Raw genomic sequence first — 27,062 nt, 5'->3', positions numbered from 1 at the left:
CAATTCCCTCCCTCATGCAAAGATACAAACACACAACCACAGTGAAAATCTAATGAAAAGATGAATGTTTATTAACTTGTTCTTTGGAATCAGCAGGTTCTCAGATCAAGATTCTGTTATTTTAGGGGGCATATTTCAGCATCTGAAAAGATTCATGGATCTTTTTTTGTAAGATAGAAGTTAACAGTTTATTCTGAGGAATAGAAAAATTTAAAGAAAGAAAATAAAGATTTTAAGAAAGTCTTTAAAAACAAAGGTTCTTATATTTTACAAAATCATTTGGCTTGAACATATTCGTAAAGACTTATGTTTGTCATTTTTATGGAGATCTGTTTTTGTTTGTAATCAATTTCTGTCTGAGTTCCAGAAATGCAAAAGATACAGCACTGAAAGAGGTGGCAGCTGACAAAATTGCTGTCTTTGACCTTCTGATGCAAGTTTAGTAACTTACCTGGAAAATAATGAACTGCAATTAATGAAATCTGTACTCATATTCAAGTGTGTTTCTCAGACAGCACATACAATAATTGAAAGCACTTCCTGCTCTCCAATTAGTTAGATTGAATTAATGTGGCATAATAGCTTTTTTCATGTATCTCGAAGATTGTGTTCAGATGAAGCTGTTTATGTACTTCAAACTTCGGTACTCCAAATGGCGTCTTTGGTTCATTGGGGGAATTAAAGAGTTAACACTCACATTCAATTTCCACCATCAGAAACACAGCCGCATTTCCGGCCTATCTTTGTTTTACCATCTGCCCCTCTTCAGTGTCCTGCGCTTTGCTTATGGCTGCCTTGTCGACTTCAGGGATGTTTGTCTCCAGTTTCAACACAGCTTCCAGTGTGGAAGATGCACAGGGCCTTGAGTAGAGAAAGCAGTGCCCTGCGCATCTCTGGCCTAGTTGAGAAGATGCTTGGCTAGTTCTTCCAGCTTTCATGTCAGCGATTCCTCCATGTATAAAATGGGGAGAAACAAACACAGCTACTGGTTCTTCCCTTGTGCACGAAGATGCTGTTTTAGGCTCTTCATACTTGGGCTCCTCTGATGAAACAAGCCATATAAATGCCTATCCTGGTGTCTTAAGGGTTCATCGTCTTAACTAACTAAAATAAGAAAAGGTATCTATACTTTGTTTTCTAGCCTTGAGTTTTCCTGAATTATTCAGGTTATTTTTAAAGGTTATTTCCCCCTGTAGTTTATATTTGGATATGGTATGCTATATTGCTTTTTCTTGAGTTAACAAAGGGAAGTTTGCACAGCCCTTCTGGAGTACAGACTTTTTAAAAAAATTCAAAGTAGGACTTCCCTGGTGATCCAGTGATTCAGACTCCACGCTCCCAATGCAGGGAGCACGGGTTTGATCCTTGGTCGAGGAACTAAGATCCCGCATGCCACGCAACGTGGCCAAAAAAACCCAAGAATTCAAGGCAAGTGATTTCTGTTCAATTGCTTTGGGAATGTATTCTTTTTTTTTTTTTTTAAACATCTTTATTGAAGTATAATTGCTTTACAGTGGTGTGTTAGTTTCTGCTTTATAACAAAGTGAATCAGTTATACATGTACATATGTTCCCATATCTCTTCCCTCTTGCATCTCCCTCCCTCCCACCCTCCCTATCCCACCCCTCTAGGTGGTCACAAAGCACCGAGCTGATCTCCCTGTGCTATGCGGCTGCTTCCCCCTAGCTATCTATTTTACATTTGGTAGTGTATATATGTCCATGACACTCTCTCACCCTGTCACATCTCACCCCTCCCCCTCCCCATATCCTCAAGTCCATTCTCTAGTAGGTCTGTGTCTTTATTCCCGTCTTGCCACTAGGTTCTTCATGACCTTTTTTTTTTTTTTTTTTTCCTGAGATTCCATATATACGTGTTAGCATACTGTATTTCTTTTTCTCTTTCTGACTTACTTCACTCTGTATGACAGACTCTAACTCCATCCACCTCATTACAAATACCTCCATTTCATTTCTTTTTATGGCTGAGTAATATTCCATTGTATATATGTGCCACATCTTCTTTATCCATTCATCCGATAATGGACACCTAGGTTGCTTCCATGTCCTGGCTATTGTAAACAGAGCTGCAATGAATATTTTGGTACATGACTCTTTCTGAATTATGGTTTTCTCAGGGTATATGCCCAGTAGTGGGATTGCTGGGTCGAATGGTAGTTCTATTTTTAGTTTTTTAAGGAACCTCCATACTGTTCTCCATAGTGGCTGTATTAATTTACATTCCCACCAACAGTGCAAGAGTGTTCCCTTTTCTCCACACCCTCTCCAGCATTTATTGTTTCTAGAGTTTTTGATGATGGCCATTCTGCCCGGTGTGAGATGATACCTCATTGTAGTTTTGATTTGCATTTCTCTAATGATTAATGATGTTGAGCATTCTTTCATGTGTCTGTTGGCAATCTGTATCTCTTCTTTGGAGAAATGTCTATTTAGGTCTTCTGCCCATTTTTGGATTGGGTTGTTTGTTTTTTTGTTATTGAGCTGCATGAGCTGTTTGTATATTTTGGAGATTAATCCTTTGTCAGTTGCTTCATTTGCAAATATTTTCTCCCATTCTGAGGGTTGTCTTTTGGTCTTGTTTATGGTTTCCTGTGCTGTGCAAAAGCTTTTAAGTTTCCTTCGGTCCCATTTGTTTATTTGTGTTTTTATTTCCATTTCTCTAGGAGCTGGGTCAAAAAGGATCTTGCTGTGATTTATGTCATAGAGTGTTCTGCCTATGTTTTCCTCTAAGAGTTTGATAGTGTCTGGCCTTACACTTAGGTCTTTAATCCATTTTGAGTTTATTTTTGTGTATGGTGTCAGGGAGTGTTCTGATTTCATACTTTTACATGTACCTGTCCAATTTTCCCAGCACCACTTATTGAAGAGGCTGTCTTTTCTCCATTGTATACTCTTGCCTCCTTTATCAAAGATAAGGTGACCATATGTGCGTGGGCTTATCTCTGGGCTTTCTATCCTGTTCCATTGATCTATATTTCTGTTTTTGTGCCAGTACCAAACTGTTTTGATTACTGTAGCTTTGTAATATAGTCTGAAGTCAGGGAGCCTGATTCCTCCAGCTCCATTTTTCGTTCTCAAGATTGCTTTGGCTATTCAGGGTCTTTTGTGTTTCCATACAAATTGTGAAATTTTTTGTTCTAGTTCTGTGAAAAAATGCCAGTGGTAAAAAATATGGAACGCTTCACGAATTTGCGTGTCATCCTTGCGCAGGGGCCATGCTAATCTTCTCTGTATCGTTCCAATTTTAGTATATGTGCTGCCGAAGCGAGCACTGGGGATGTATTCTTAGGCATTCTTCTTCTTCTTCTTCTTTTTTTCTTTTAATTTATTTATTTTATTTATTTTTATTTTTGGCTGTGCGTGGGCTTTCTCTAGTTGCGGTGAGCGGGGGCTGCTCTTTGTTACGGTGCTCGAGCTTCTCACTGCAGTGGCTTCTCTTGTTGCGGAGCACGGGCTCTAGGCACGCAGGCTTCGGTAGTTGTGGTGCGCGGGCTTCAGCAGTTGTGGCACGTGGGCTGTAGAGCACAGGCTCAGTAGTTGTGGCGCCCGGGCTTAGTTGCTCCGCGGCATGCGGGATCTTCCTGGACCAGGGCTCGAACCCGTGTCCCCTGCATTGGCAGGCGGATTCTTAACCATTGGGCCACTAGGCATTCTTACTACTTTACGAAATGAGACTCTTATCTCTGTTTTCTTTTCCAAAATCATAACATCTTACCGTCTATCTTTGCCCCAGAAATGTATGGATATTGACATACTTAGAGACACTAAGCTGACAGGTTGTCTTCAGAATCAGGGTTAGTAGTTGATCTGAAAAATAATGAAAAGAAGATAGTTTCTGAGGCAGGATAGGAGTTGATGGACTCAGTCTGCCAGTCGTTTTTCAGAAATCGGCCTTGTATACTTCTGTATGATTCTGGAGACCTGAGGTTGGAACCTTTTTTGGTAAAGAGCCAGATAGTATCATTTTAGGCTTTGCAGGCCAAACAGTGTCTGTCAGAACTAGCTGTAGTTCTGGTCCGAACATTGGGTCTGGTTTTGTTCCAGTAAAACTTTATTTATAACACTGAAATTTGAATTTCATATAATTTTTACATGTCACAAGGTATTCATTTATTTCAACAACTTCAAAATGTAAAAACCATTCTTAGCTTACAGGGCACACCGAGGTGGGGACAGTCTAGATTTAGACCCTGTTTTTAAGTTTTTAGATTGACAGCCATTCTATGTTTCAAGTAAACATCCTTCATCCTTCATGGATGCTTGAGAAACTAAGTGGATGGAGTGAATATTACATCCTCGTTTTAAAAAATAGAAATCTTTTTCACATAAATACTTAAATAAATTTTAATTACGCAGAAGTTTAAAAAGTAAACTAGCTAAACCCTAAAAAATAAGGAAAAGTCTCTTTCCTGACAACTTCAGAAATATTAGTATTTAAAATTTTCTGTATCTAGGGCCTCAAGTAAGTTGAACTAACACATATATGATAGAGTGAAATAAAAAGTCTGTTTGGATGGGCTTATTCACTTTTATCAACGGATAAAACAATTTACTTGTTGATAGAAGAAGTGGGCCTTTTAGTTGTTTCATGTAATTGAATTAAATAGGAATATCAGATGGTGGACCTTGAGTGCCCATTTCTGAGGAGTAAGAAGGGCCCTGTCTGCGTCTGGTGTTGTACACATTGTATCCCTAGCTCCTGGCACAACCTTTAGAATATAGTAGGCACTTGCCCCATGTTTCACTTACATCAGGTGGAATTGTTGATTGTTTAAAAATGTGCGTATAGTAAGTCTACCTAGAAATACCTGGAAGACAACACCCGAAATCCCAATGATTGGATTACCATGGTACTTTAAAGATGTACTGAGTGCTTGGTGTGCCGGGGATTTTATATGCATCAGCTCAGCACCACTGCTGTCTGATGAAAATAAATATGAGCCACATGTGTCATTTAGAATTCTCTAGTAGCCACATTTAAAGTAAAAAGAAACAGGTCAAATTAATTGTGATAAAGTAATTTAGGATTGACTTACATACACTACCATGCGTAAAATAGCTAGCTAGTGGGAACCTGCTGTAGAGCACAGGGGGCACAGCTCGGTGCTCTGTGACCACCTAGCTGGGTGGGCTGGGGGAGGTCCAAGAGGGAGGGGATGTATGTATACGTATAGCTGATTCACTTTGTTGTACGGCAGAAACTAACACAACACTGTAAAGCAATTATACTCCAATAAAAAAAAATAAAAAAGTAAAAAGAAACAGGTCAAATTAATTTTAATAAAATAATTTACATAACCCAGTATATTCATAATATCATCATTTCAACCTGTAATCAGTATAAAAAAACTTACTGAGACAGTCCCATCTTTTTTTCTGTACAGTCCTTGAAATCAGGTGTGTATTTTACATTTCTAGCACATCTCGATTTAGATATTAAATTTTCCTTGGAAATCTTGATCTGCATTTAGAGTTCATGAAGTTGAAAAAATAGATCCACATGCCCAAGCCATTCCAAACTTACTTAAAGGTGCTTTAATTTTTAAATTTACATATTATTAGTTAAAATTAAGTAAAATAAATCCACTTCCTCAGTCACACCAGCCGCATTTCAAGTGCTCAGAAGCCATGTGGCTGGTGGCTGCCATGTTGGACACGCAGAGTTAAAAGGGTGATAGTAGACACTGAGTTGGACAGAGAGGAAGATGAGGCTCAGGTGGGTTAACTAAGGTCAGAGCCTAGGGAGTAGCAGAACTGAGACATATTCAAGAAACAAAACTTAATGCACAGTTGTGATCTGAAGAGATTTCACTGGGTTTGATTAAAAATAGCAAGCGATTATATTTGTAGAATGAATGACTCTATAAAGTATTTGAAGGAGGAACTAGTCATGCCGTGGAAATACGCTGGGTAGGATCTATCCATCTTTGTTTTTTTTGTCCATTTCTTTCTAAAAAAAATTATCTCTGGGCAATGAGGAATCATTGACAACTTAAAGCAGGAGAGTGACGTGGTCAAATTTGTGTCTCAGAAAGCCCCTCTGACTGCAGTTTGGAAGATGGATTGGAATAGAATAAAACTGGAAGAATCTATTCAAATATATGTACATACCTCATGAGGGATTGTAATATTGGTCAGAAAAGTGAACTCACCATCCCATGCTTGACACACTGACACTTTAATGTCACTGATTGGAAGGAGCATGTGCCAGGTAGGGTAACAGTGTCTCTGGCGAGGACCAGCTGGTGGCCACCCGCCATCCTCCCTGGGTGGCATTGCTTAGAGGATTCCTGTGGACTGGATCACCACCTTCCAGATGTGATCACCCAGAGGTGATCAGGTCTATACACGAAGGACTGAGGGATGAATTAGAATGCCGAGTTACTCATTTAAACTAAGAACCTTAACTGCCAGGTGGATAAAAGTGCTGGCATCATCGTGGCCAGCGCAGTCTTACCTGGATCCCTCTGGAAAGCCAGAGTGCAGGTTCTAAGGCTGCTCGTGAGCCCAGGCTGGTGCCGGGTTGGGTCCGAGGGCACCCCCTCCGCGGTGGCTGGAGCGCCCGTCCCTGCACCCGCGGGGGGGCACTGCCAGCTCTCCCTGACACTGCCAGCCTCACCACCCTGCCTCTGATTAACATAACCTTTAAAAATTTGTTTATATTGATTAGGCTATTGCTGATTCTTGATCTTTAGTAATTGTACGTGTCTGATTTTATCTAATGTTTATTACTGTACCAGAACATATTCAAAGATGAGGGGAAGTATCTTGTTTATGTGCACTGCCCCAGCTCAGTGGTGTTCCTTATATTTTTCTCACTTTAGCAGCACGAATATCAAAGGTTAGCTATTGAGTATTTATGGCAAAAATAAATCTTACATCTCTTGTTGTATTTTCCTATGCTTGGATTAAAGTGATTGGTTAGAGTTGTAAAAAAAAAAAAAAGACTTAGAGGATCATATTCACTTAGGAACCACTAGAAAATGACATGTAAGAATTTATCAAATTCAGGGTAGGGGTGATTATTAGGAAAGGTTCATTTTCAAACAAGAAAAAAAATACATCAGAAAGTTTAATTTTTTTTGAACAAAGTGATGATTTTTTGCTTCAGCTGATATCTCTTCTGCCCTCTACCTACCCCTATGCCCAAATTTTGGAATTTGATAGGATTTTGATAGGATTTTTCCAAATCCTATCTAACTGTACAATTCAGCCTTCATGCCACTTAAGTAATTCATTCATTCACTTATTTACCTGTTTATTCATTCAACAAACATTAAGTTCCTGTTTATGGATGAGATGAATGAGACATAACCCCTACCCTGCAGAGAGCTCGCAGTCAAGAGGGGCTCCCGTCGAGACATATCGACAGATAAATAGGACGATGTTGTAGGTGCTGAATGTACATGTCAGGGGTGACACAGTGAAGGCGGCATTTTGCCTGCAGTTTGAGGAAGAGTAGATGTTGCTTGAGCTGAGACTTAAAGATGACTAGGTCTTCACCAGGTGGAATGTGATACCCTAGGGGAAGGGACAGCGTGAGGACGGCGTGTTCAGCGCAGAGTGGGTTAGCATGCCGAGCGAGGGAAGTGCAGCCTCATGAGAGGTGAGGTTCTTTCAAGTCATGCCAAGGACTTAAGACTTTATTCTGGGGCAAGGAGGTCTCCAAATTAGCTTTTATGCCTAGTTATGAAATTCTGAGCCAGTCTGCTCTGTTTTCATTCAGGTGGCATGTGAAAGCCAGAGTTTAGTAAATGACGAGGTATGGTATGAGAAGTGTGACCATCACCTTTTCCCCGAAATGCTTCGGAGCAACCCTCTGCCTGTCACCTGCCCATCTACTAGGTTTGAGCCACCCTCGGGACAGCACGATGGCAGGTTCAGCTGGCCTCCAGGCCACAGTCCCTTTCCATCCCTGTCACTGACCCCCCTGGGCAGTCTGCATGCATTTAACTGTTAGGTAAGTGCCTCTGAGCCTTGGTTTCTGTAGTGTGAAATGTAGATAATTATCCTTATATTCGTGAGCCTCGTGGGACTTCTTAATATTTATAGCTGCAAAATACTTTGCAGTCATTTTTATTAATAGTTACCAGATGTGTCGTAAGGATTAATGAACTTATGATCTGCAGTGTTTTGAGCTCTTGAGATCGGAGGCAACCGCCTGCACGGGGGATGTGTAAAAGAGCATTAAAGTGCAAGCAGTACCATTTGGAAATGTGAGCTGTTACCTGTGAAGGACAAATGACACACTGAAGATTTCAGTGCACTTTGTAGGTATTTTTGGTACCCTTACTAAGGTTGCTAAATTCACCAAAGGCCATGGCCAAATACAGAAGGCTGGTAAGCCCTCCCTCTCACCCCGTCCCCCCATGATCGTGCACACGCACAGGTGCGTGTGCACGCTGTTTCTGCTGAGGCCGCCGTCACCCTCGCCGTGTCATCCCTTCTTCCTGGGCAGCATCTTTCGCTCTCCCCCCAGTTGTTTCCAGGTGTTCAGGAGTCTCCTTCATATCTCTAAATTTTCATTTCTCTTTCCTTTTCCTCTTAGCATCTAAGTGCAGGCTCTTATATTATTGGCTCTCCGCTGAACCATTGAAGCAGCTGCTTAATTGATCTCTCCAAGTTTTCTATCTACCCTATTTAGGGATAATCTTCTGTAAGCCTAGTTCTTATGGCCGCTTCATTCAGTACCTTTGATGGTTCTTCATTGCCTGTGAAAATCCACCATAAATTTACATACAAGGCCTCCTCCACATACCCTAACCTCCATTGCCTCTGCCCAGCACTGGTCAGTCTAGATCATTCTCTCTCTCCCAAGACCTCCTGGAAGGTTGAGTAGCTTTTCCTGGGCAGGGAAGTGAGAGGAGGGAACACTGCCAGACACAAAGGGTAGCCTGCCTTTGTCACGCCGCTCTCCATGTTCGAGGTGTCCCTCAGCTGTGGGAAAAGCCATTCCGTCTTGAAGCCCTGTCTCAAAGTGAAATCACCCTCATGGAGGTGTTCTAGGCCTGGTGAACAGAATCTCCTTTGAAACTGTCATTCTGATAGCTATCATTTTCCTTGACGTTTTTGTTATTTGCATACCGTCCTTCCCCCAAACTGGATTGCTGCCTTGTTGAGAGTGAGCCCGTATTCTTCAGGTCTTTGTGTTCCCACAGCACTATTGCAATGCCTTGTACGCCTGAGACCTGAGTCCTTGTTGAGCTAAGTTTATACGTTGAAGCAGAGCCCCAGTTAAGTTCATCATGTAGGGCAGTATTATGGGAAAATTTGAAATATACAGAAGTAGAGTGAATATTACAGTGAATCCCTAGGTACTCAGCACCTAGCTTCCATAGAAACCAGTACGCAGCCAGTCTTGTATGTCTGTGCCCCTACCCTCTTGAGCATGTCCCTTGCTGGAGAAGTATCTACCTGTGGTCGTCTCTTGTCCAGAGTTGGTATTTGACAGCCACTGCTACCTAGCACCCGTCGGAGGGGACACCCCGAAGTTACCAGTGTGTGAAGCGAAGTGGGTGTGGTCAAAGTACGTGAAGTTGCACTCAGGACCCACTCAGACCTGATGTGATCTTATTGTTGACACGGTTTTCAGCCATTTCAGGTGTGTCTAATCATCCAGTGTCCTGGTTCTCACGTCATCTGAATGCTGGGGGTTGGGCAGGCATCTCTATGGAGCAGATCTGTTGCCTGATCAAGAGGTGGTTGTTGAGAGTGAGTGATGGGCAGGGGTAGACTCGAAGTCTTCAGCTTAGTAGCCTGGAGCCACAGAGTCTCGGCCAGGGGCCCTGCCCCACCAGGAAGCCCCGTGGGTCCACTGGATTCCAGCATCGCGTCCCAGTCAAGCTGGCCCTTTAATTCATTTCAGCAGATACTTTTCCAAACATTTACTGGATTTTTAAAAATCACTCTGAATCATAAAAGTGTCAATTATTTTTCCATGCTCCGTTCAGGAGGACAAGAATCTTAGAAAATCTTTCATCCTGGGTGGCTATAGTTCCATTCTTGGTGGGATTTTTACGTTTTTATGCCTTAAGGGAGAATGCTTCACACCAATCTTGTCGGTTTTGAATAAGATCTAACTGAAGAATGTAAGTATTTTGGAGTTCCAGCTTAACAAACTTTTTTCTGCCCTTACTGAGAATTATGCTCTGAACACCTTTCCATTCGTGGGGGACTTCAGACACTATGGGGAAAATAAAAATAAAGGTAGTAGGCCATGCACTGAAGGACTGTAAGACAGGGTGAAGGGTACGTGCTTGAAATGGAGAACCCCTGAAAGGGAGCGGGAAGCACGGGGCAGGTGCTGTAGGGTGGGAGGGAGTGAGGTGAGCCTGGCGGGGGACGGGGGTCCGCGGCTTTGCTGCCAGCGGGCGTCCTCCCTCGTTCTGTTCTGTTGCCTGCTCACACCGGCTCTCTTAAACACACCTCTGGTCCTCACCCTCCCTGGCCTTCAACCCCGAGGAACTCCCCAGTGTTTGCAGGGTAGAGTGCGTCTTCTTTTCCTTTATCCCTGGGTCCTCCCATCTGTTTAGCTGGATCTCCTACCATCTCCTATTTAATCGCCTCTCCTCTGTGCCTTTGCTCCAATCCTGTTGCTGGTCCCTCACCTCTACAAAATTAATCCCTTCTAACACTTTTCTCCCAAAGGCAGTCCCAGGGCATAATTGGTTGTAGCGGTACCTTTGCTGAAACGCGATTGTTTGGTGTGTGAACACAGCAGGTCAACACCCCCCCTCAGTGGGCCATCTTGTTGCAGGCGGGCTTTTCTCCCTTCAGTTAAGAGTCTGGGCTGCCAAGTAGGAAGCAAGACTTTGGCCGTCAGCCTTCGTGCCTGCAGACTATCCGGGAAGTCGTGACAGCAGAGGCCCCCAGGCCCCCAGATGCACCAGGGACCTGGAAGGACCTGGAGTGCTCAGGGCCAGAGGAAGGGACCTGGAGGGATCTCTGGGCAACTTAGATTAGATAGTAGATCAGTGAGCCAGCAAGAGAAGAGACACGCGTAACTTCGTGGAAACAAACTCCGACACCCAATTTTGACTCTCTTTTTTGAGACAGGACTGCGGGTATGTGTTCGTTTTGCCAGGACGGAGCCCTCTTAGAGCCCAGCTCTCTGAGGCGAGGTCCAGACTCGTGCGTCGGAGCAGGCAGGCTTGGGAAGGGGCCAGACGTTGGTTGAGAGAATAAAGGCGGATGTGGTGGACCCCGGGCTTCTTCAAGATGACTGCGTCTACTCTGTGCCCTTCCCCACCTGCTGTAGTGGACTCAGCAGCTACCAACTCCTTCACGGTTACCAGCTCTCTCCTTTGACGTCCGTTTTCCTTATCCTAGGGCTTGTTTTTGTTTTTGTTTTTCTTTATTTTTGGCTGCGTTGGGTCTTCGTTGCTGCGTGTGGGCTTTCTATAGTTGCGGCGAGCAGGGGCTACTCTTTGTTGCGGTGCACGGGCTTCTCATTGCGGTGGCTTCTCTTGTTGCGGAGCACGGGCTCTAGGCGCGTGGGCTTCAGTAGTTGTGGCTCATGCGCTCAGTAGTTGTGGCTCGCGGGCTCTAGAGCGCAGGCTCAGTAGTTGTGGCGCACGGGCTTAGTTGCTCCGCGGCATGTGGGATCTTCCCAGGGCTCGAACCCATGTCCCCTTCCTTGGCAGGCAGGTTCTTAACCACTGCGCCGCCAGGGAAGCCCCCTAGTTTTTGTCTTTTTTTTTTTTTTTTTTAACTCTCTCTTTTTGTAAATGTTACTTGAACCACGTGTCCATAAGCAGCCTACTCCGTTCTTGTGATGTCACTTGCGCCCGTTAACTCAGGCTCTCGTCACCTCACCCCTGCTCTGTTGCTGGAGCCTGTGATTTGCCCGCCTCACTCTTGCACTGTTTCTCCAGCCAGCCTGCCTTCCACCAGCAGGTCGGTCTTCTTCATGTCCCGCCCTCTCTGCCCAGGCGTCGCAGGGGTCCTTACCGTCGCCTGGGAGCTTCAGTTCAGACCCCAGAGCCTCTGTCCACATCCCTGTCCTGCTGTGCCTCGTGCTCCAGCCACACTGGCTTCCGTCCTCCTTGCTTCCTGTGACGGCACTGCCTGTGATCCTCTCGACCAGGAGTTTCCCGGGCCAGTGAAGTCCTGTAACGCTTGTATGTAGAGACGCAGCCCTTGGCTAACGTGTGCCGCGCGAGAGTGGAGAGAGCACACCATACACCTTACTGTCTTCAGCACGTGTCTGGTGTTGCCAGCTGGGGATGAGCAGCTGGCTGAGCTCCCGGCTTCTCCCGTTTCGTCTGCAGCGTCCCGACCCCAGCCCCGGGCAGGCCTGCTAGGCAGTGACTTGTTAGAATTCCTGAAAGTTGTAAAAGTTTGCTTCGGGTGGGTCATCCTGACAGCTCTCCCGTCTGTTCAGTTGAAAGCTTCTCTGGTTATTCTGTTCTGCTTCCCCTGATCCCTGTGTCCACCTGTTCCCTTGTTTACTCAGCCCGTGCCTCGAATCATGGTGCAGTCAGCCCTCCCAGATGCCGGGACGCCCAGGATGGTGGAGGTGAGTTAGTCGGGCCTGGTGGTGCCTTTGCTGGTGGCTGCCCCACATACGGTGGGTGGCCCCAAAGCTATAATTGTTGAGTCCACACCCGTGGTTTTTTATTTTAGCATTCCCGTTTTGATAATTAACTATAATATAGGTCACCGTCTTCTCCCTCTATATTTTGCTTGTTACACTTTTCTATTTTCAACTTGTTAATCATATGATTGCTAAACTTTTAGGTGCTTGACTGCTAATGTAGTCTGTGGCTTTAATAGCCCACTGCTAGGTAGAGGCGATTTCTATAAACAGAACAATCTCCTTATTCCAAGTGTTGACTTAATTCTCAGTTTTACATTTCATTCTGATTCATGATATCAGCATGAAAAGACTGATGCTAAGCTGGGGAGAAAATAGTCTCTTATGATCTCCCACAGATGAACAGCACTTCTGATCTTATGAATAGCAAATCTATTTTCTCCCACTGTGTGTTCATCCTCTTAGGAAATGCTGTATCGTCATAGGAAAATTTTATTTATTAAAACAGTAGGAAAAGAGGCCAAATAATTTGAAAGAAAATTTAGACGTTCAAGAATTTACTACTTTCTGAACAGCCCTTTTCAATGCAGGCCATCCTTGGTGTTCACGAATTTAACTGAAGATAGAGCTGTGACACCCACCCCACCCCCCCCCGCTCCCTATGAGTTGGGTTTATTATTTCTCGGAGGCAGGACTGGGGTCCCAAGGCCGGTGGGGCAGAACGAGACGGAGTCCCTTACGTAAGGGCGCTGCCTTGCGAGCTCTGCGCAGCTTTGCTGCACGTCCCGCTGGCTCGCTCAGCATCCTGCTGGCTCACTCGCGTCCAGGCTTTCTGGCAGCCTTAGGAATGTCAGTGGCAAAGTGTAACCCAAAGACGCAGGGAGGCTCTCATTCGCATAGCAACTCCAGTCGAGTGGGAGCGGCTGCCGCAGCGCCGAAGCAGAAGGATCTGAGCTGCGCTCGGTCAGCGGGAAAGAACGGGGGTTATCTGGGCTCGCCTTCTGCCGCCTCCCGTCACCTTTCTCTTGTCGCTGTGGATGTGACGTCTGATCCCTGGCTTTTCACTTAGCGGAGGCTTTGGGTGAATCCTTTAGCCTCTCTGGCCATGTTGTAAAGCGAGTACTTTCTGGCCCACATCAGAGGATTCAGTAGCGCTGATGGGGTAACAGCAAGGAGCTCTAAGGCACTGTTGCAGGACTGTCCCCTCCTCCGGACGGGCCCAGCTGCCCTTAGCAGACAGCAGATCCGGCAGTGGTGGGTTGAACCCTGGGAGAGTGGGGAACGCAGGCTATTTAAGGGCCATAGTTATTGTTCAGATTCTAGACTATTGTAATTTTGTTTGTGTATTCTTCCCTGCCCAGTCAGTGATATTAAAACTAAAATAGAAAAGGGTAAATAAAACATGTACAAGTTGCAAAAGAAAAATGATTGAAGGATTGCCTAATCTTTTAGAGTATTTATGCTGGCGACAGTTATTGATCTGTTGGATTTAGTAAATTTTGCAGCCCAGAGATCCATCACAAAAATGGGTTGTTAATCTCAAGAGGTGCTGTTAATTTTGTACCCTGAGAGTGTGCCTTGTGGGGGAAGGAGGGCCTCTGGAGACAGGAATATAAATGACAATTCACGTGAAAATGCACGATTTATCAAATTGCTGAGTTAAGCCAAGTAACTGTAAGAGACTTATAGATCTCAGCTGTTTCCCAGTTCAAATAAATCCTGTATTTCAAATGGAAAATGGCCATTCTTGTAATACAAATAATCTTTCCGTAAGTATTGAAACCACACTTCTTTTTCTGAGCAGCACCCCTCTCGCCCCCCAACCCACTCCCCGCTCCGTCTCCCGTTCCCTGTCATTGTGCACTGGGAATACAAAGATAATCCGCCACCTTCTCCCAATGGCTTAAGTTATCAAGGCAAGACACCTTAGAGCGCGCCCGAAACCGCAGAGCTCGGCAGAGCCGCGACTGTCGTCTTCCCCAGGAGATGGGGCTCTGTGCGTCTCTGCGGGCTCCCTCGGACACGGTGACGTGAGGCGGAGAGGCCAGCGTAGCTCTGGCCTCGCTCAGCCCCTGCTCGCCGGGCTGGCTGCTCCTCGGCCTGAGTCCCCCGGGACCAGACGCCCTGATCTGTGACATGGGACCAGCCTTGAGCAGCAGCTTGAAAGACGGCCTCTCGGAGGAAGGGCACAGCCTGCAGGCAGCCTCTGTTCCTCCTCTTCCCCCTGCCTCCCCGCCCGCAGGCCCCAGGGTTGTTGCTTCCTGCCCGAGCTGGTGGAGCTGTGCCCTGGCACTTCCAGGTCCTCCAGTGAGACCATCATTTCAGTTTTGCAGGAGGAAAGTGCTCTTCTGGCCTCCAGCGATGCTGTCAGTCTCCCCGTGGAGTCGGTGTTGGGCAGGGGGATCCGTTCACGCGGGGGCAGGAGTTCTGAGCCTGAGTGTAGGGAAGTGGGAGGCGCTGGGAGGTGTGCGCCTGCCGTGTGCCACGCTCTGTGTGAGGGCCTGGTCTGCCTGCCTCCTACCGCGTCACCGAGGTGGCTGCCCCGTATGCGTTGTTCCCACCACCAAGCGATTCTTGGACACCAGCTGTGTGTCTTACAGTTAACTCGGCTTCTGACCCCATCTACTTGGAGACAGTGTCAGATGCCACAGGTTGAGGGCTCAGCCCCACAAGACTGTCCCCACTTCAGATGCCAAGTCCAGTGTGCTCCAGATCAGAGGGTCCCATGACCCCTTCCTCAGGTGAATGAATTTGCTGGAGTGACTCACAGAACTCAGAGAAACATTTTACTTACTAGATTATCCGTTTATTATAAAAGGATGTAACACAGGAACAGCCAGCTGGGAGAGATGCGTGGGGGAAGGGTGGGGAGCTTCCACGCTCTCTCTGGGCACAGCGCCCTCCCCAGATCGCCACGTGTTCACCAACCCAGAAGCTCTCCAAACCCTGTCCTTTTGGGTTTTTACGGAGGCCGCATTGTGTAGGCATGGTTGATTCAATCATTGGCCATTGGTGATCAGTTCAGCCTTTAGCCGCTCCCCAGAGGTCAGGGGTGGGATGGAAAGTTCGAATCCTCTAGTCACATGGTTGTTCCCCCTGGCAACCAGCCCCCTTCCTTGGGGGCTTTCCAAAAGTCACCCCCTTAACAAACTCAGATGTGGCTGAAATGGCCTCGTTATGAGTATGGAGAAGCCCTTATTGTTATTACCACTTAGGAAACCCCAAGGGTTTTGGGAGTTCTGTGCCAGAAAACAAGACTAGGACCAAATATGGAACTCTTACTAGAAATCATGCCATCACAGGCAGCTGTTAAGATCTGCAGTTTACGGAAAGGAGAGGCGATGAGGGGCACCCGTGGCCATCTAGCTTAGCCCTCAGTCGCGGCAGGGGCAGCGCCAGCGTGGAGCCTAGTCGGCCTGCGTGTCTGGTTCGCGGAGGTCGCACGGCAGAACAGGGGAACTGAGGTGGGAACCGGGTCCGCCCTGCTGCACGGCTGCGCTTGTCCCACCGTCGGAGCTGTCATGTCCCCGCTGACAACAGCATTGGTCTCCAGGCTTTGGGGAGCGGACGCCTAACTATGAATTCTCCCCTCCCTGCTCCAGGCTCAGCGAGAGAGCACGGGGCTGCGCGTGGCACCCGACGTGCCCGTGGCCTCGCCAGCCGCCCCCTCGCCCAAGACCTACGACGGGCCCCCGAGACCCGCGCCCACCTCCCCGGCCCCTGAGGGCGCGGACGGGCCGCCCAGCCCCCTGAGCGAGGCGTCCAGCGGCTACTTCTCGCACAGCGTCTCCACCGCCACCCTGTCGGACGCCTGCGGCCCCGGCCTGGATGCTGCGGCGTCGCCCCCTCCCGGCCCCGGCCCGGCCACCCCCGAGCCCGAGCCCAAGCCCGAGCCCCCAGCCGCGCCCGTCACGTCCCGCGCCCTGCCCGGCCCGGCGGAGTGGATGGCATCGGGAGACGGCGCGGCTGCGGCCCCCGTCGGGGCTGCAGCGGTGAAGCGGGACGAGGCGGCAGGCCCCCCCGCGCCTGACCGGCGGGGCAGGAGTGACCCTGCCGCCGCCCCACAGAAGCCGGAGAGCCCCCAGCCCCAGGCGAAGCCGGCCGCCGGCCCAGGGCCCGACGTCTCCAGGCCACCGCCGCCTGCTGACCCCCGGTGCCAGCCGCCCGCTCCAGCCCCTCCCTTCAGGATCCAGAAGGTGCGGACCTCGGAGCTGAAGTCATTCACACGCATACTCGGCGGGGACCCCGGCGGCCCCTTGGGGAGTGAGGAGGACCCGCTGGCCTCAGGGGGCCCGGGTGATGGCAGCGCTGGGGCACAGGCCCCGGTAAGGTTGGAAGTCTCCTCCGATTCTGAAGAAGCCAGTGAGGTCCCAGAGTGGCTCAGAGAGGGAGAATATGTGACCGTGGGCACCAACAAGATGGGCATCGTGAGATACGTGGGGCCCACTGACTTTCAGGAGGGCACGTGGGTCGGAGTGGAGCTAGACTTACCTACAGGTGAGTGCTGCTGCTTTGGGACAGGTTCCGGGTCCCCGGGGCGACTCACCGTGCCCACCGTGGTCTGGCAGAAAAGGGCCGGCCCTGCCCCGCACCGCCCAGCGCCTGCTGTGTGCCCTTGGGTACATCGTTCACGTCTCTGAGCCCCTGGGTCGCCCCTTTCCAAAATGAGGAATTTTCTCTAGATAGGAGTTTCCTAAGCGTTTTCAGAGTCAGATTCTCTCTCTTTTTTTTTTAATCTGCAGAAATTTCTCAGAAACCAAAGACCTTAATTGAAAGCTACTCTTAATTTGGTAGTGAATTTAAATCCTGATTTTTCTTTTTTAAGTCACAGAAGCGTCTGCATTTCAACTGTCACAGCAGCTCTGTCTGCTGTGCTTGCTCAGGTTACAAAAACCAATGCCCATGTGGAGCTTCAGATGCCTCAGGTGTTCCTAAGACACCCCAAGGCTCCTGGGCCCCCAGGGGGAGGACAGAAGGCGAGGTGATTGAAGAGCCTTGTGGGCTCACCAGTCTCTCAAGTCTCCTTATAGAATGGCCTGCCTCCAAGCCAAGAGATCATCATTTCAGAAAAACTGAGGGCAGGGCTTAAGGAAATATATACTTTGTCCTGCCAATTATTTATTTATTTATTTTTTAAAATTTATTTTTGAACGTGTCCGGTCTTCGTTACTGCGCACGGCCTTTCTCTAGTTGCGGCGAGCGGGGGCTACTTTTCGTTGTGGTACGCGGGCTTCTCATTGTGGTGGCTTCTCTTGTTGCGGAGCACGGGCTCTAGGCGCATGGGCTTCAGTAGTTGCAGCGCATGGGCTCAGTAGTTGTGGCTCGCGGGCTCTAGAGCTCAGGCTCAGTAGTTGTGGCGCACGGGCTTAGTTGCTCCGCAGCATGTGGGATCTTCCCAGACCAGGACTGGAACCCGTGTCCCCTGCATTGGCAGGCGGATTCTTAACCACTGCACCACCAGGGAAGTCCCCCAGTTCTTTTTTTTAAATTGAGGTATAGTTGATTTACAGTATTAGCTTCCAGTGTATGACATAGTGATTCAAAATTTATATAGATTGCACTCCACTTGAAGTTATTATAAAACATTGGCTATATTCCCTGTGCCGTATAATATGTCCTTGTAGCCTATTTATTTTATACATAGTAGTCTGTACCTCTTAACCCCCTACCTCTGTCTTGCTCCTCCTGCTTCCCTCTCTCCGACTGGTAACCATTAGTTTGTTCTCTATATTTGTGAGTCTGCTTCTGTTTTGTTATATTCATTCATTTGTTTTGTTTTTTAGATTCCACATGTAAGTGATAACATACAGTATTTGTCTTTCTCTGTCTGACTTAGTTCACTTAGCATAATTCCCTGTAGGTTCATCCATGTTGTAGCAAATGGCCTGCAGATTCTTTTTTTTTTTAAACAGCTTTATTGTGATGCAATTTACATACCAAAAAATCCACCTGTTTAAAGCGTACAATTCAGTGGTTCTTAGTATATTTCCAGAGTTGTACAACCTAATTTTAGAATGGGTTTATCACCCCAAAAAGAAGCCACATGTCAATTAGCAAGACATTACCCTCCCCAAGCCCCAGGTGACCATTAATCTACTTTTTGTCTAAATTGATATGAAAGGTCCTAATCTGGACTTTCACATAAATGGAGCCATAAATACCCGGCCTCTTGTGACTGGCTTATTTCACTTCCCGAGTTCCCCGGGTTAGCCAGTTGTGGTCTGTGTCAGCACTTCATTCCTTTCTATGGCCGATGCTGTCCCACTGTAGGGATTTTCCACGCGTTGTTCGTCCACGTGTCAGTTGATGGACGTTTGGGTAGCTTCCACTTTTTGGCCGTTGTGAGTAAGGCTGCGGGGAATACTCGTGTGTACTTTTTTGTTTGGACACACTCATTTCTCTTGAGGAGATACGGCGGGGAGTTCACTCTGTGTCTAGCACGCTGAGCTCGGCCGGCCTGATTGCCTTTCTCCCTCCCAGCAGCGTGTCCCAGGGTGGGCCAGCCGCTCCCTGAGCTGAGGCTTGGAGGCTGTGGACATGCGCTTTAGCAGAGCGTGTGTGGCCTGCTGGGTGTCGCCAGTGAGGAGCAGGGGGGAGGGCGTCGAGGAGGTGCCCTTTGGTCCAGCAGAGTGAGGGCTGGGGGAGGGGGCTCAGTGAACCCCAGGCCCCAGTGACTGTCTCTCAGCCCCTAGGCTCAGCTGTGAAATCACTGTCTTTAAAGATAATTTTGGCCAAGAATGTCATAAAATGGAAGAGGTAGAAGACTAGTGCAGCACAGGCTGGAATATTTTTTAAAGTCCATTTCTGCTGAAATGCAAAGGGGAATTGGGAAGGACATTTCTGTCTGTAATTGAGCACAAGAATTAAAGGGGGATTAGCGAACAGACGAACTCATCCAGCAAATAAATACTAAGCACCTACTGCGTTCCAGTCCCCGTCCTGGATTTCGAGGACACCTTGGTGAGCAAAACGAAGTTCTGGTTTCCCTGGACTTACGTTTTAGAGGGAAGAGAACTGCCGAGTAAACAAACAAAATGTGATAGTAGTGAGTGCTGTGAGGAGAGCAGGGAGAGCGCGTGCTCCCGAGGAAGCAGAGTTCCGGCAGGAGGGGGCACTGGGCGTGCGGGGTGGATGCCCAGTAGAGAAGAGCAGTCAGAGGGCCACCTCGGGCTGGACACGCAGCTAAGAGGCATCAGGGTTCTCGGAGGGCAGGCTGGGCGGGCGAGCCCCCAAGGGACAGGGCAGGGCCACACACAGGCCCCCGCCTTCGAGGGGGAGGCAGGAGGGGAGAGAGGTCACCTGTGAGATATGTCAAGAGGTGGACCGAGTGACTCCTGCTGCCCTTGAGAGGAGCTGGTGGAGGGTGGGCCTGTTTGAGAGGGAGGAAGGGAGGAGGCAGGCTGCGGGGTGCAGGCAGTGAGTGTGGACAATTCACGATTGCTTTGCTGCAGAGATCACGTTCCCCAGCAACCCATCACCATGGGCTGTGGACACTTAGGGATCAGCTCCCACCCTCCCCGCCCAGTGCTGTCCTTCACCTTAAAGCATTTTTTGTTTGCTTTTACCAAGGAGACATCTTCTCCCCATCTTGACACACCAGGCGTGACATCTCACTAGCTACAGTTTGGTAATTTGCCAGTTTCCATCTAATAGATTTAGGGAAAATAATCGTTCCACTCACGACATCCATCCTAGGTTTGCATCTTGACTGTCCAGACTGACAGCGGTTGGTGCCGAGGGCGGGGCGAGCGGGCGGGCTCTGCCTTGGTGGCACGTGGGCGTCAGAAGTGACAGGCCCTGGCCGTGCCGGAGGCCACCAGGATCTGTCCGCAGTGACCACCTCTGCTGCTCGGGAGGCACTGCCCCGGCCCCGCTCCTTCAACGGGGACCGGCTGCGCGGGCTTGGGCGCACGGGGGTCCCACGGGCCGGGGAGCCACCTCCACGTCTTCCTTCCTTCCTTCCTTCCCGCAGGTAAGAACGACGGCTCCATCGGCGGGAAGCAGTACTTCAAGTGCAACCCCGGCTACGGGCTGCTGGTGAGGCCGGGCCGCGTGCGCAGGGCGGTGTGCGCGGGGCGGCGGCGCAGCACGGGGCTCCGGCCGCAAGGCGCCCCCGAGCCCCGCAGGAGCGGCGCGCTCTCTGGCTCCGCCACCAACCTGGCCTCACTGACGGCGGCGCTGGCCAAGGCCGAGGGCGCCCCCGGGAACCCGGAGAACCGCAAGTCCTGGGCCAGCTGAGCGGCGGGGTGGCCGCCTCCCGTCCTTCCTGGGCGACGGACAGAGGGCGCGGGGCCCCTCCGAGCCTTTGCGGGGACAGCCCCGGGCGGGCCCTCCAGCCCCTCTCCGTGGGGACAGGCCGGGAATGCTTTCTTCCCGTCGCGGGGCTGGTGACCTCTCCCTGTTTCTCCCTCTCCCCAGAGAGTGAGGCGGCGTCGCAGCTGGGCCGCGGGTGGAAGGTTCTAGGAGCCCAGCGTGGTCCCGGATTGTGGAGAGCGGGGTTCCGCCGTCTTCCTGGGCCTGGGGCCGCCCCGACTGCGGCCGCTGTGGCTCTTTTTTCTGTGCTGGTGACCCCGTTAACCTCTTAATTTAAAGCATAATCGTTACTCGTGCCTTTTCCTCCCGCGGAGGCGCCTCGCACCCGCGTAGCCCCCAGCACCCCTCCCCACGTCAAGTGCCTGGGGCCCTGGGCCTGCCCCCTCCCGCCTTTCCCTCTTCCTTTCCACGGGGTTTCTTAGAGGTTTCTTTGTGGGTGTTTTAGGGTTTTTATACCCAGGAAGTTTTTTCTCTTTGCCATTTATTCCCTTAACAGAGTTCTTGGAATATATTTATTATATTTATTTTTTCAAAATCCGAAATTGTTCGCGAGCCACAATCATCCTCCCGGTGTGAGTGCCCAGGGCCTGCCTTGCGTCGCCAGCCTCTGTGGCCGCTCGGGAGCTGCCAGCCTCCTGCCTCGGGCGGGGTTCCCGGAGGACGCTGCTCCTCCTTGTGTCCTTTGTCGCAGAAGCACAAGTGGCCTTACTCTAAGCTGACAGTGAAAACTTGGAGAATTTTGTTGTGCTTCTGTGGTCAGTGACAAAGTCGGTCAGAGGCCTCGTGGCCTTGGTGCGGTTTTGGTTCTGGGAGGGTCCTCAGACCAGCTCAGCTTTGTGGCGGTTCTGTCCCCTGACGCCCGCCCAGCCTGGGGCTGCAGCCCGGCAGGCGGAGGGAGAGCTGCCCACCCCGCTGCCGGCGGGGTTTATCCCTGGGAGCCTCGCAGAGCCACAGGCCAGGCCGGCCCGGATGGTGCTGGGGACAGCGTGAATCATCCCAGAGCATCGCCTGGCCCCGCCAGGACAGCCCTGGTCCAGAGCCCTTTCTCCACCGGTGCCTCTGGTATTACCAGGGTGGTGGCCCAGTGACCTGGTGCCCCAGGTCTGTGGCGGGCCACCACTTGTACTCCCTCCTGTCCTCAGCTGGCTTTCCGAGGGACACTTGCCGGCCGTGTCCCTGAGTTAAGAGCTCCCAACTCTGTGCCAGCTCTTCTGCGGAAGCTCCTTGTCCGCACGGAAGCTCTCCTTCAGGCCTGTTTTCAGTGCGAGGTTCTCCTCCATGGGTGCCAGCACCACTGCTCCCTGGGAGGGCGGCTTTCGCTCCCAGAGCCTCAGGTGACCTGCCCGGGGGGCAGAAAGTGCGCACCCGGCGCATTGGAGAGAAGACGCCATAGAAATGAAGGTGGTTTGGGTGTTTGTGACCCTCATTTACGGAGCCAAGTACTTGCTGGGGCCCATCTGCCCTGTGACGGGCGTTGCAACCTCACAGAACGGGCTTGGGACGGTCAGTTGGGGGATGTGAAGGGTCGGGCTCGTCGTCGGTTGAGTTGAAGTGGAAGAGATGACAGCTGAGTCACTGCCCTGAGCAGGTTTTTGGCCGGAGCTCGCGGGGAGCCAGGAGGAGCCCTGTTGTCTGGAGAGGCCTCAGGCGCCCTTCCCCTTCTCCCGGCCTCCCCTCCGCCTCCTCCCGGGGCCTGCTTTTCAAACGTCCCCAGTTCCGCCTGCCTGAGAGTGTCCCACCAGCCCTGCCCAGCATCTCTGCCCCCAGGGAATCAGCGTTTCCTTAGAGCCCTTGACCTTGTGTTGCCGGGACTGGGGGCAGTGGCCAGAGCCCGTTGTGTGCAGAGGTGGTGCTTTCTCCTGGGAGGAAAGCACTGTCGCTGCTCTCGAGTCTGTAGCTCCCAGCTTGCCTGGGGTTTTCTCAGAATGAATTGGGTTTGGGCCTGCGCTGGTGGCATTAGAGAGGCCACGTCGTCCTGTCGGTGTTCCTGGTGAGCTCTTCCCGCGGCCAGAGAGCAACACGCGGGCCGCCCTGGCCATCCTCATCTGTCAGCACAGCTGGCAGAAGGCAGCTGCTGGCCTGGCTCTCCTGACCCAGCTCTGGGCCCTGGTTGGCCCGGGACCCTGGAGGGCAGTGAGGCGGCCCCTGGAAGAGCAGAGCAGGGCGTGGGGGCCGTGCTGGGTCCTCGCAGGGGTATGGGGCCGGCAGTCCCGACCCCCGCCCTCTGGCTCCATGACCCGCACATCCCTTTGGGCCGCTGTGTTAGTGGGTGGAGCGGGGGCTCCCGGGACGCTCTTGGCCTCTCTCTTGCTGCCGCCGGCTTCCTGGGCGGCTCAGGGCGGGGGGACCGTCCTGCTCCCGGGTGGTGAAGGAAGCCCGCCCTGCTCTTTGGTGCAGACTCGTGTTAGCTTGTGAATGGAAGAGCTGCGGTCCCTAAAGCCAGGAGCCGGGCAGTCCCCGCGCCCTGAGTTATTGGGCGGAGGGTGGAGGGAGGGACTCCCCCTTCCCTGCGTCTTCTGTCCTCGCCTTACTAACACACAAACCTAATTTTAAATAAATGTTAGCATTAGGATCCCTGATGTGGTTCCTAGCAGGTCAGGCTCCGGGATTTAGTAAGACAGCAGGAGCGGCGGCTGCGTGGCGCTGGGGAGGGACTGTCCGTCTGTGGCTCCCAGCCGCACGAGGACAGGTCAAGGCCGGGCGGGAGCCCTCCTGGCTTCTGCCTCCTGCTCTGTATACACACGGTCACTGGCCCGGACCCCAGAGGACTGCGGGGGGCAGTGCGGGTGGCTGTCCCCCATGCCCGGCCTGGCCGGAGGGAGCAGGAGGGCGAGAAAACCTGGCGGGGGGCTGGGGTGGCTGGCCAGCGGGTCAGGCCCCTGTGCTTGGTGAGCTGTGAGCGGGCCCCTTGCAGAGCCGGAAAGGCCTAGGAGGTGTTCAGACCCTCACCCCCCCCCACCCCCGTTACTTCCTCCTCTTGGATTAAAGTTCCCCGTCTGTGAAACTGACCAGGAGGCCACGGGTACATATTTTCTCGGCTATGATGAGCCACACTTGCCCGAGGCCTGCCTGCTCTCACATGCCGCCAGCTCCCAGGATCACCGCCCCGTCTGTCTGTCTGTCACTCCTCAGATGGACAGACATCTCTCCGGGATGGGTTGTGCAGCCTGAGACCCTTGACTCCACTGCCCCCATTGTCCCCATGTGCACCCTTCTCTTGGAGGAATCCTTCATGCCTTTTGCATGCTGCTGACTAATCGTGTTGGGAGAGTCTTGGAGCATCTCTGTGCGTGGAGTTCTGTAAATATGACGGGTTCACATAAAGGAGTGATTTTGTTTGGGAGACTGTATTGATTTGCTACACATGAAATGGGAGTTAAGAAAAATCCAAAGACTCTGTAATGAATTGTAAAGACTTAATGATTTGTACTGTATAATGAACTAAACCTCTGTAATTTTGTACCATATATGCCTTTCCGTCACATGACCAACAGCCTCTAAATAAAACCATTTGATCTCCTGCCTACGTCTGGGTCGTCTGGTTGCCTTCCTCTCCCCGACCCTGAGGCAGGGGTGTTTGGGCTCATTCCAGGCTGTCCCACAGGCAGCTGTGACCTGGTTCTGAGTGATCAGGGCGGGGCTTTTCAGGACTGAGACTAGAAGGGAGAGGTTCAGGGCAGCAGCAGGTCCCCTGAGCACACCTCCACAGCCCAGCGCTCTTTGTGATTTGGTTCCGCGGCCAGTGGGTTGAGATCTTTTTCAGGAGCCAAGGACCAGCAAAGTTTTTGATGGCTTTACATTCAAGGTAATCGGAGCTTCTGGGCTACCCAGCCGGGAGACCACTTCTCTGGAACAGGGGTGTCCCAGCTCTCACGCCTCAGCTCCACTGTGCACCTCGACCTGCACGCTGGGCCCCATGTCAGACGCCGCATCTGGGGAGCAGAGGACTTCTTTCCACTGCTGCGCGGGTGAGTGGACCCTCGAAGGTTCTGCAACGAGATGTTTGGGGGAGGAGGATTACGGCTGTGGACACCGGCAGGTCCAGTCCCCACAGGCTGTGAAGCCCGATGGCATTTGTTGGGCCCTGCTTGCCCCTGAGGCCAACATCCTGAGGACGTGGCACCCAGCTGTAGCCCAGCGTGGGCTCGAACCGGCGCCGGGGAGAGAAGCAGGCCTCCCGAGATGGCCTGCAGGGTCCTGCTCGTGGTCCAGGAGCCCAGCCCACACCCGCGAGGACGCTGGTGGCCCTGCATCGGTGAATCACTCCGCCTGCGCCTGCTATGAAAGGTACTTGCAAACGTAGGGCTGCAGCCACGGGGAGGGCTGATTAGAGGTGGCCACCAGTCAGAGCACGTCTTGGCGGGACTTGTTTGTATTCCTAAGTGCCCGAGACTTGTTCTCAGAGATAAGCACTGCCGAATAATGACAGAAATTTGGCAGCCAGGAGCTGTCCTGCTCTGAGGCAAGAGTCTCAGATTGATTTAGCTCCTAGGGTAAATCTTATTTTTCGAGCCACTACTTACTGTCTTGCAACTCAATGAGATCTCCTTTGCACGAGGCTGTGGGGTTTTCACGGTTGCTCAGACCCCAAAATGGGCGCTAGTGGGTATGTCACGTTTAGTTCGTTCACTCTCTCGCTACTGGGTCCCTCGGAACATGTGTGCGCCGTCCTGCACCGGGCCTGGTGTCGCTGGACAAGTCCCACGGTCGCAGAACCTAGAGCGTGGCGCCCACAAGAGGGGCCCCAGAGCTTCAGGGGTTGAGGAGGTTACCTCCAGGCAAGTGTGTTTGGAGGACTCGGAGACGAGGCGGGGGAGGGGTGCTCTGGGGGCAGATGGGGCCTGAAGGACAGAACCAGAAGGAGCAGTTTTGGCCCCAACAGAGGGGCATAGGGTGGGGATGGTCCTCGGCATCCCCATCCCCCGAAAACCCGCCCATCTACTTTGGCAACTTGGGGCTTGAGGGCAGCTTAAAGTTTTACAGAGTCTTTTCTAGTTATGCATATTGAGAAAACAGACTGCGTCTCCCTGAGAAGGGGTCGTTAAACCTATCCAAGCCTGTCGGGTGAGAGGGGAGCTTGGGCACCCGATCCTTCAGTCCTGCTCAAGAATTGGCTCCCAACCATTGGACGCCTTAGAGAAAACACAAATTACAAAGCTTCAGCTTTTTTTCATGTTGTCTTTTTACTGCTAAAGGTGAAGCCCCAGGAAAGATGGCTCTTCTAGGAAAATGAGGTGCTCGGGGCATGGCCTGAGGTGGGAGTTCACGGCTCAGCAAAGTCCAAGGCTGTGGTCCTTGTGGAAGAGAAGCTTCCAGCATCCCAGTGGTTTTAGGATGTGGGAGGATGGTGCCTATAGTGAGGGGACCACGGGCGGGGAAGCTACGCGAGGAGATGGCTTCTCCTGGGGGATTCAGGGCAGACACGAAGGGAGCACAGGCTGGAGGAGAAGGGGCCGGACTCTCGGCTGACGTTCCCTCAACCAGGAAGTGCTTGATTATCCCCTTAACCCCTTTCAAGTGTCCTCGGGTCTCTGGGGCACCAGTCTGTTTTCAAAGCACGAAGGGACAGATGTTCAGAACAGAAGTGGCAGGGCACTTCCCAAATGACTGTTCTTACTCAAAGAAATCCAACCAGTCTTCGTTCAGTTATACATTTTATTCTCTAATAGGTACAATACTAAAATAAACACAAATTAAAAAAAAGTTTTATTAAAACAAAACTGTACAAAAAAGCAGTATACTACATTTTAATTACAGAACAGTCTACTGTCCAAAAGGCACTAATCCAGAATAGGAGATACAATGATACAGGACTCATTGGAACTATTTTAATCAATACGATAGAGCGCTTGTTTCTTTGACCATTTACATCTAGAAACAAGGGCTGTTTGCTACAGTCATTACACACTGTTATAAATGTGAGTCCCACAGGTGAAGGTGCAGTATCGCTCTCCCTAGAGAAGGTTCACATCACGGGGGACTGTCTTGGGGCTGAGAGGTGGGTGGGCAGCAGGGGCAGGCCCAGGCCGGGGCCTCTGGACGCCTTTGTGGTGGGAGGGCCGGCTGTCCTGGGCATGCGGAGCTTGTCCTCCGGCCTGGCCTGTCCGATGGGCGGTTTCTGGCCATTGCTGGCAGCCACGCCACCCCCTCTTGGGTGTTAGCACCGGGAAGGTGGGTTCTGAGACCCTCCAGGT

At 50.8% G+C, this 27,062-nt stretch overlaps 1 protein-coding gene and 1 non-coding gene across 2 annotated transcripts in view; one reads left to right on the top strand and one right to left on the bottom strand.

Moving 5' to 3' along the window:
* The window catches only part of KIF13B (kinesin family member 13B), a 188,367-nt gene extending 164,022 nt beyond the window's left edge, over positions 1–24,345 (top strand). The window contains exons 38-40 of the mRNA XM_061200752.1: positions 12,475–12,537; positions 16,158–17,052; positions 20,528–24,345. Of these exons, the coding sequence (XP_061056735.1) occupies positions 12,475–12,537; positions 16,158–17,052; positions 20,528–20,793 (1,224 nt within the window). The 3' untranslated portion in view covers positions 20,794–24,345. The remainder of the gene's footprint in view (positions 1–12,474; positions 12,538–16,157; positions 17,053–20,527) is intronic.
* LOC133098469 (U6 spliceosomal RNA) lies at positions 3,186–3,292 on the bottom strand. The gene has a single exon (XR_009702170.1). It is a non-coding gene; the product is annotated as a U6 spliceosomal RNA (small nuclear RNA).
* Positions 24,346–27,062: the final 2,717 nt, after the last annotated feature.

Source organism: Eubalaena glacialis, chromosome 9 (assembly GCF_028564815.1).
Source record: "Eubalaena glacialis isolate mEubGla1 chromosome 9, mEubGla1.1.hap2.+ XY, whole genome shotgun sequence".
NCBI lineage: Eukaryota > Metazoa > Chordata > Mammalia > Artiodactyla > Balaenidae > Eubalaena > Eubalaena glacialis.
Note: the sequence above shows the minus strand (reverse complement) of the source record. Positions and strands in the feature narration are given on the sequence as shown.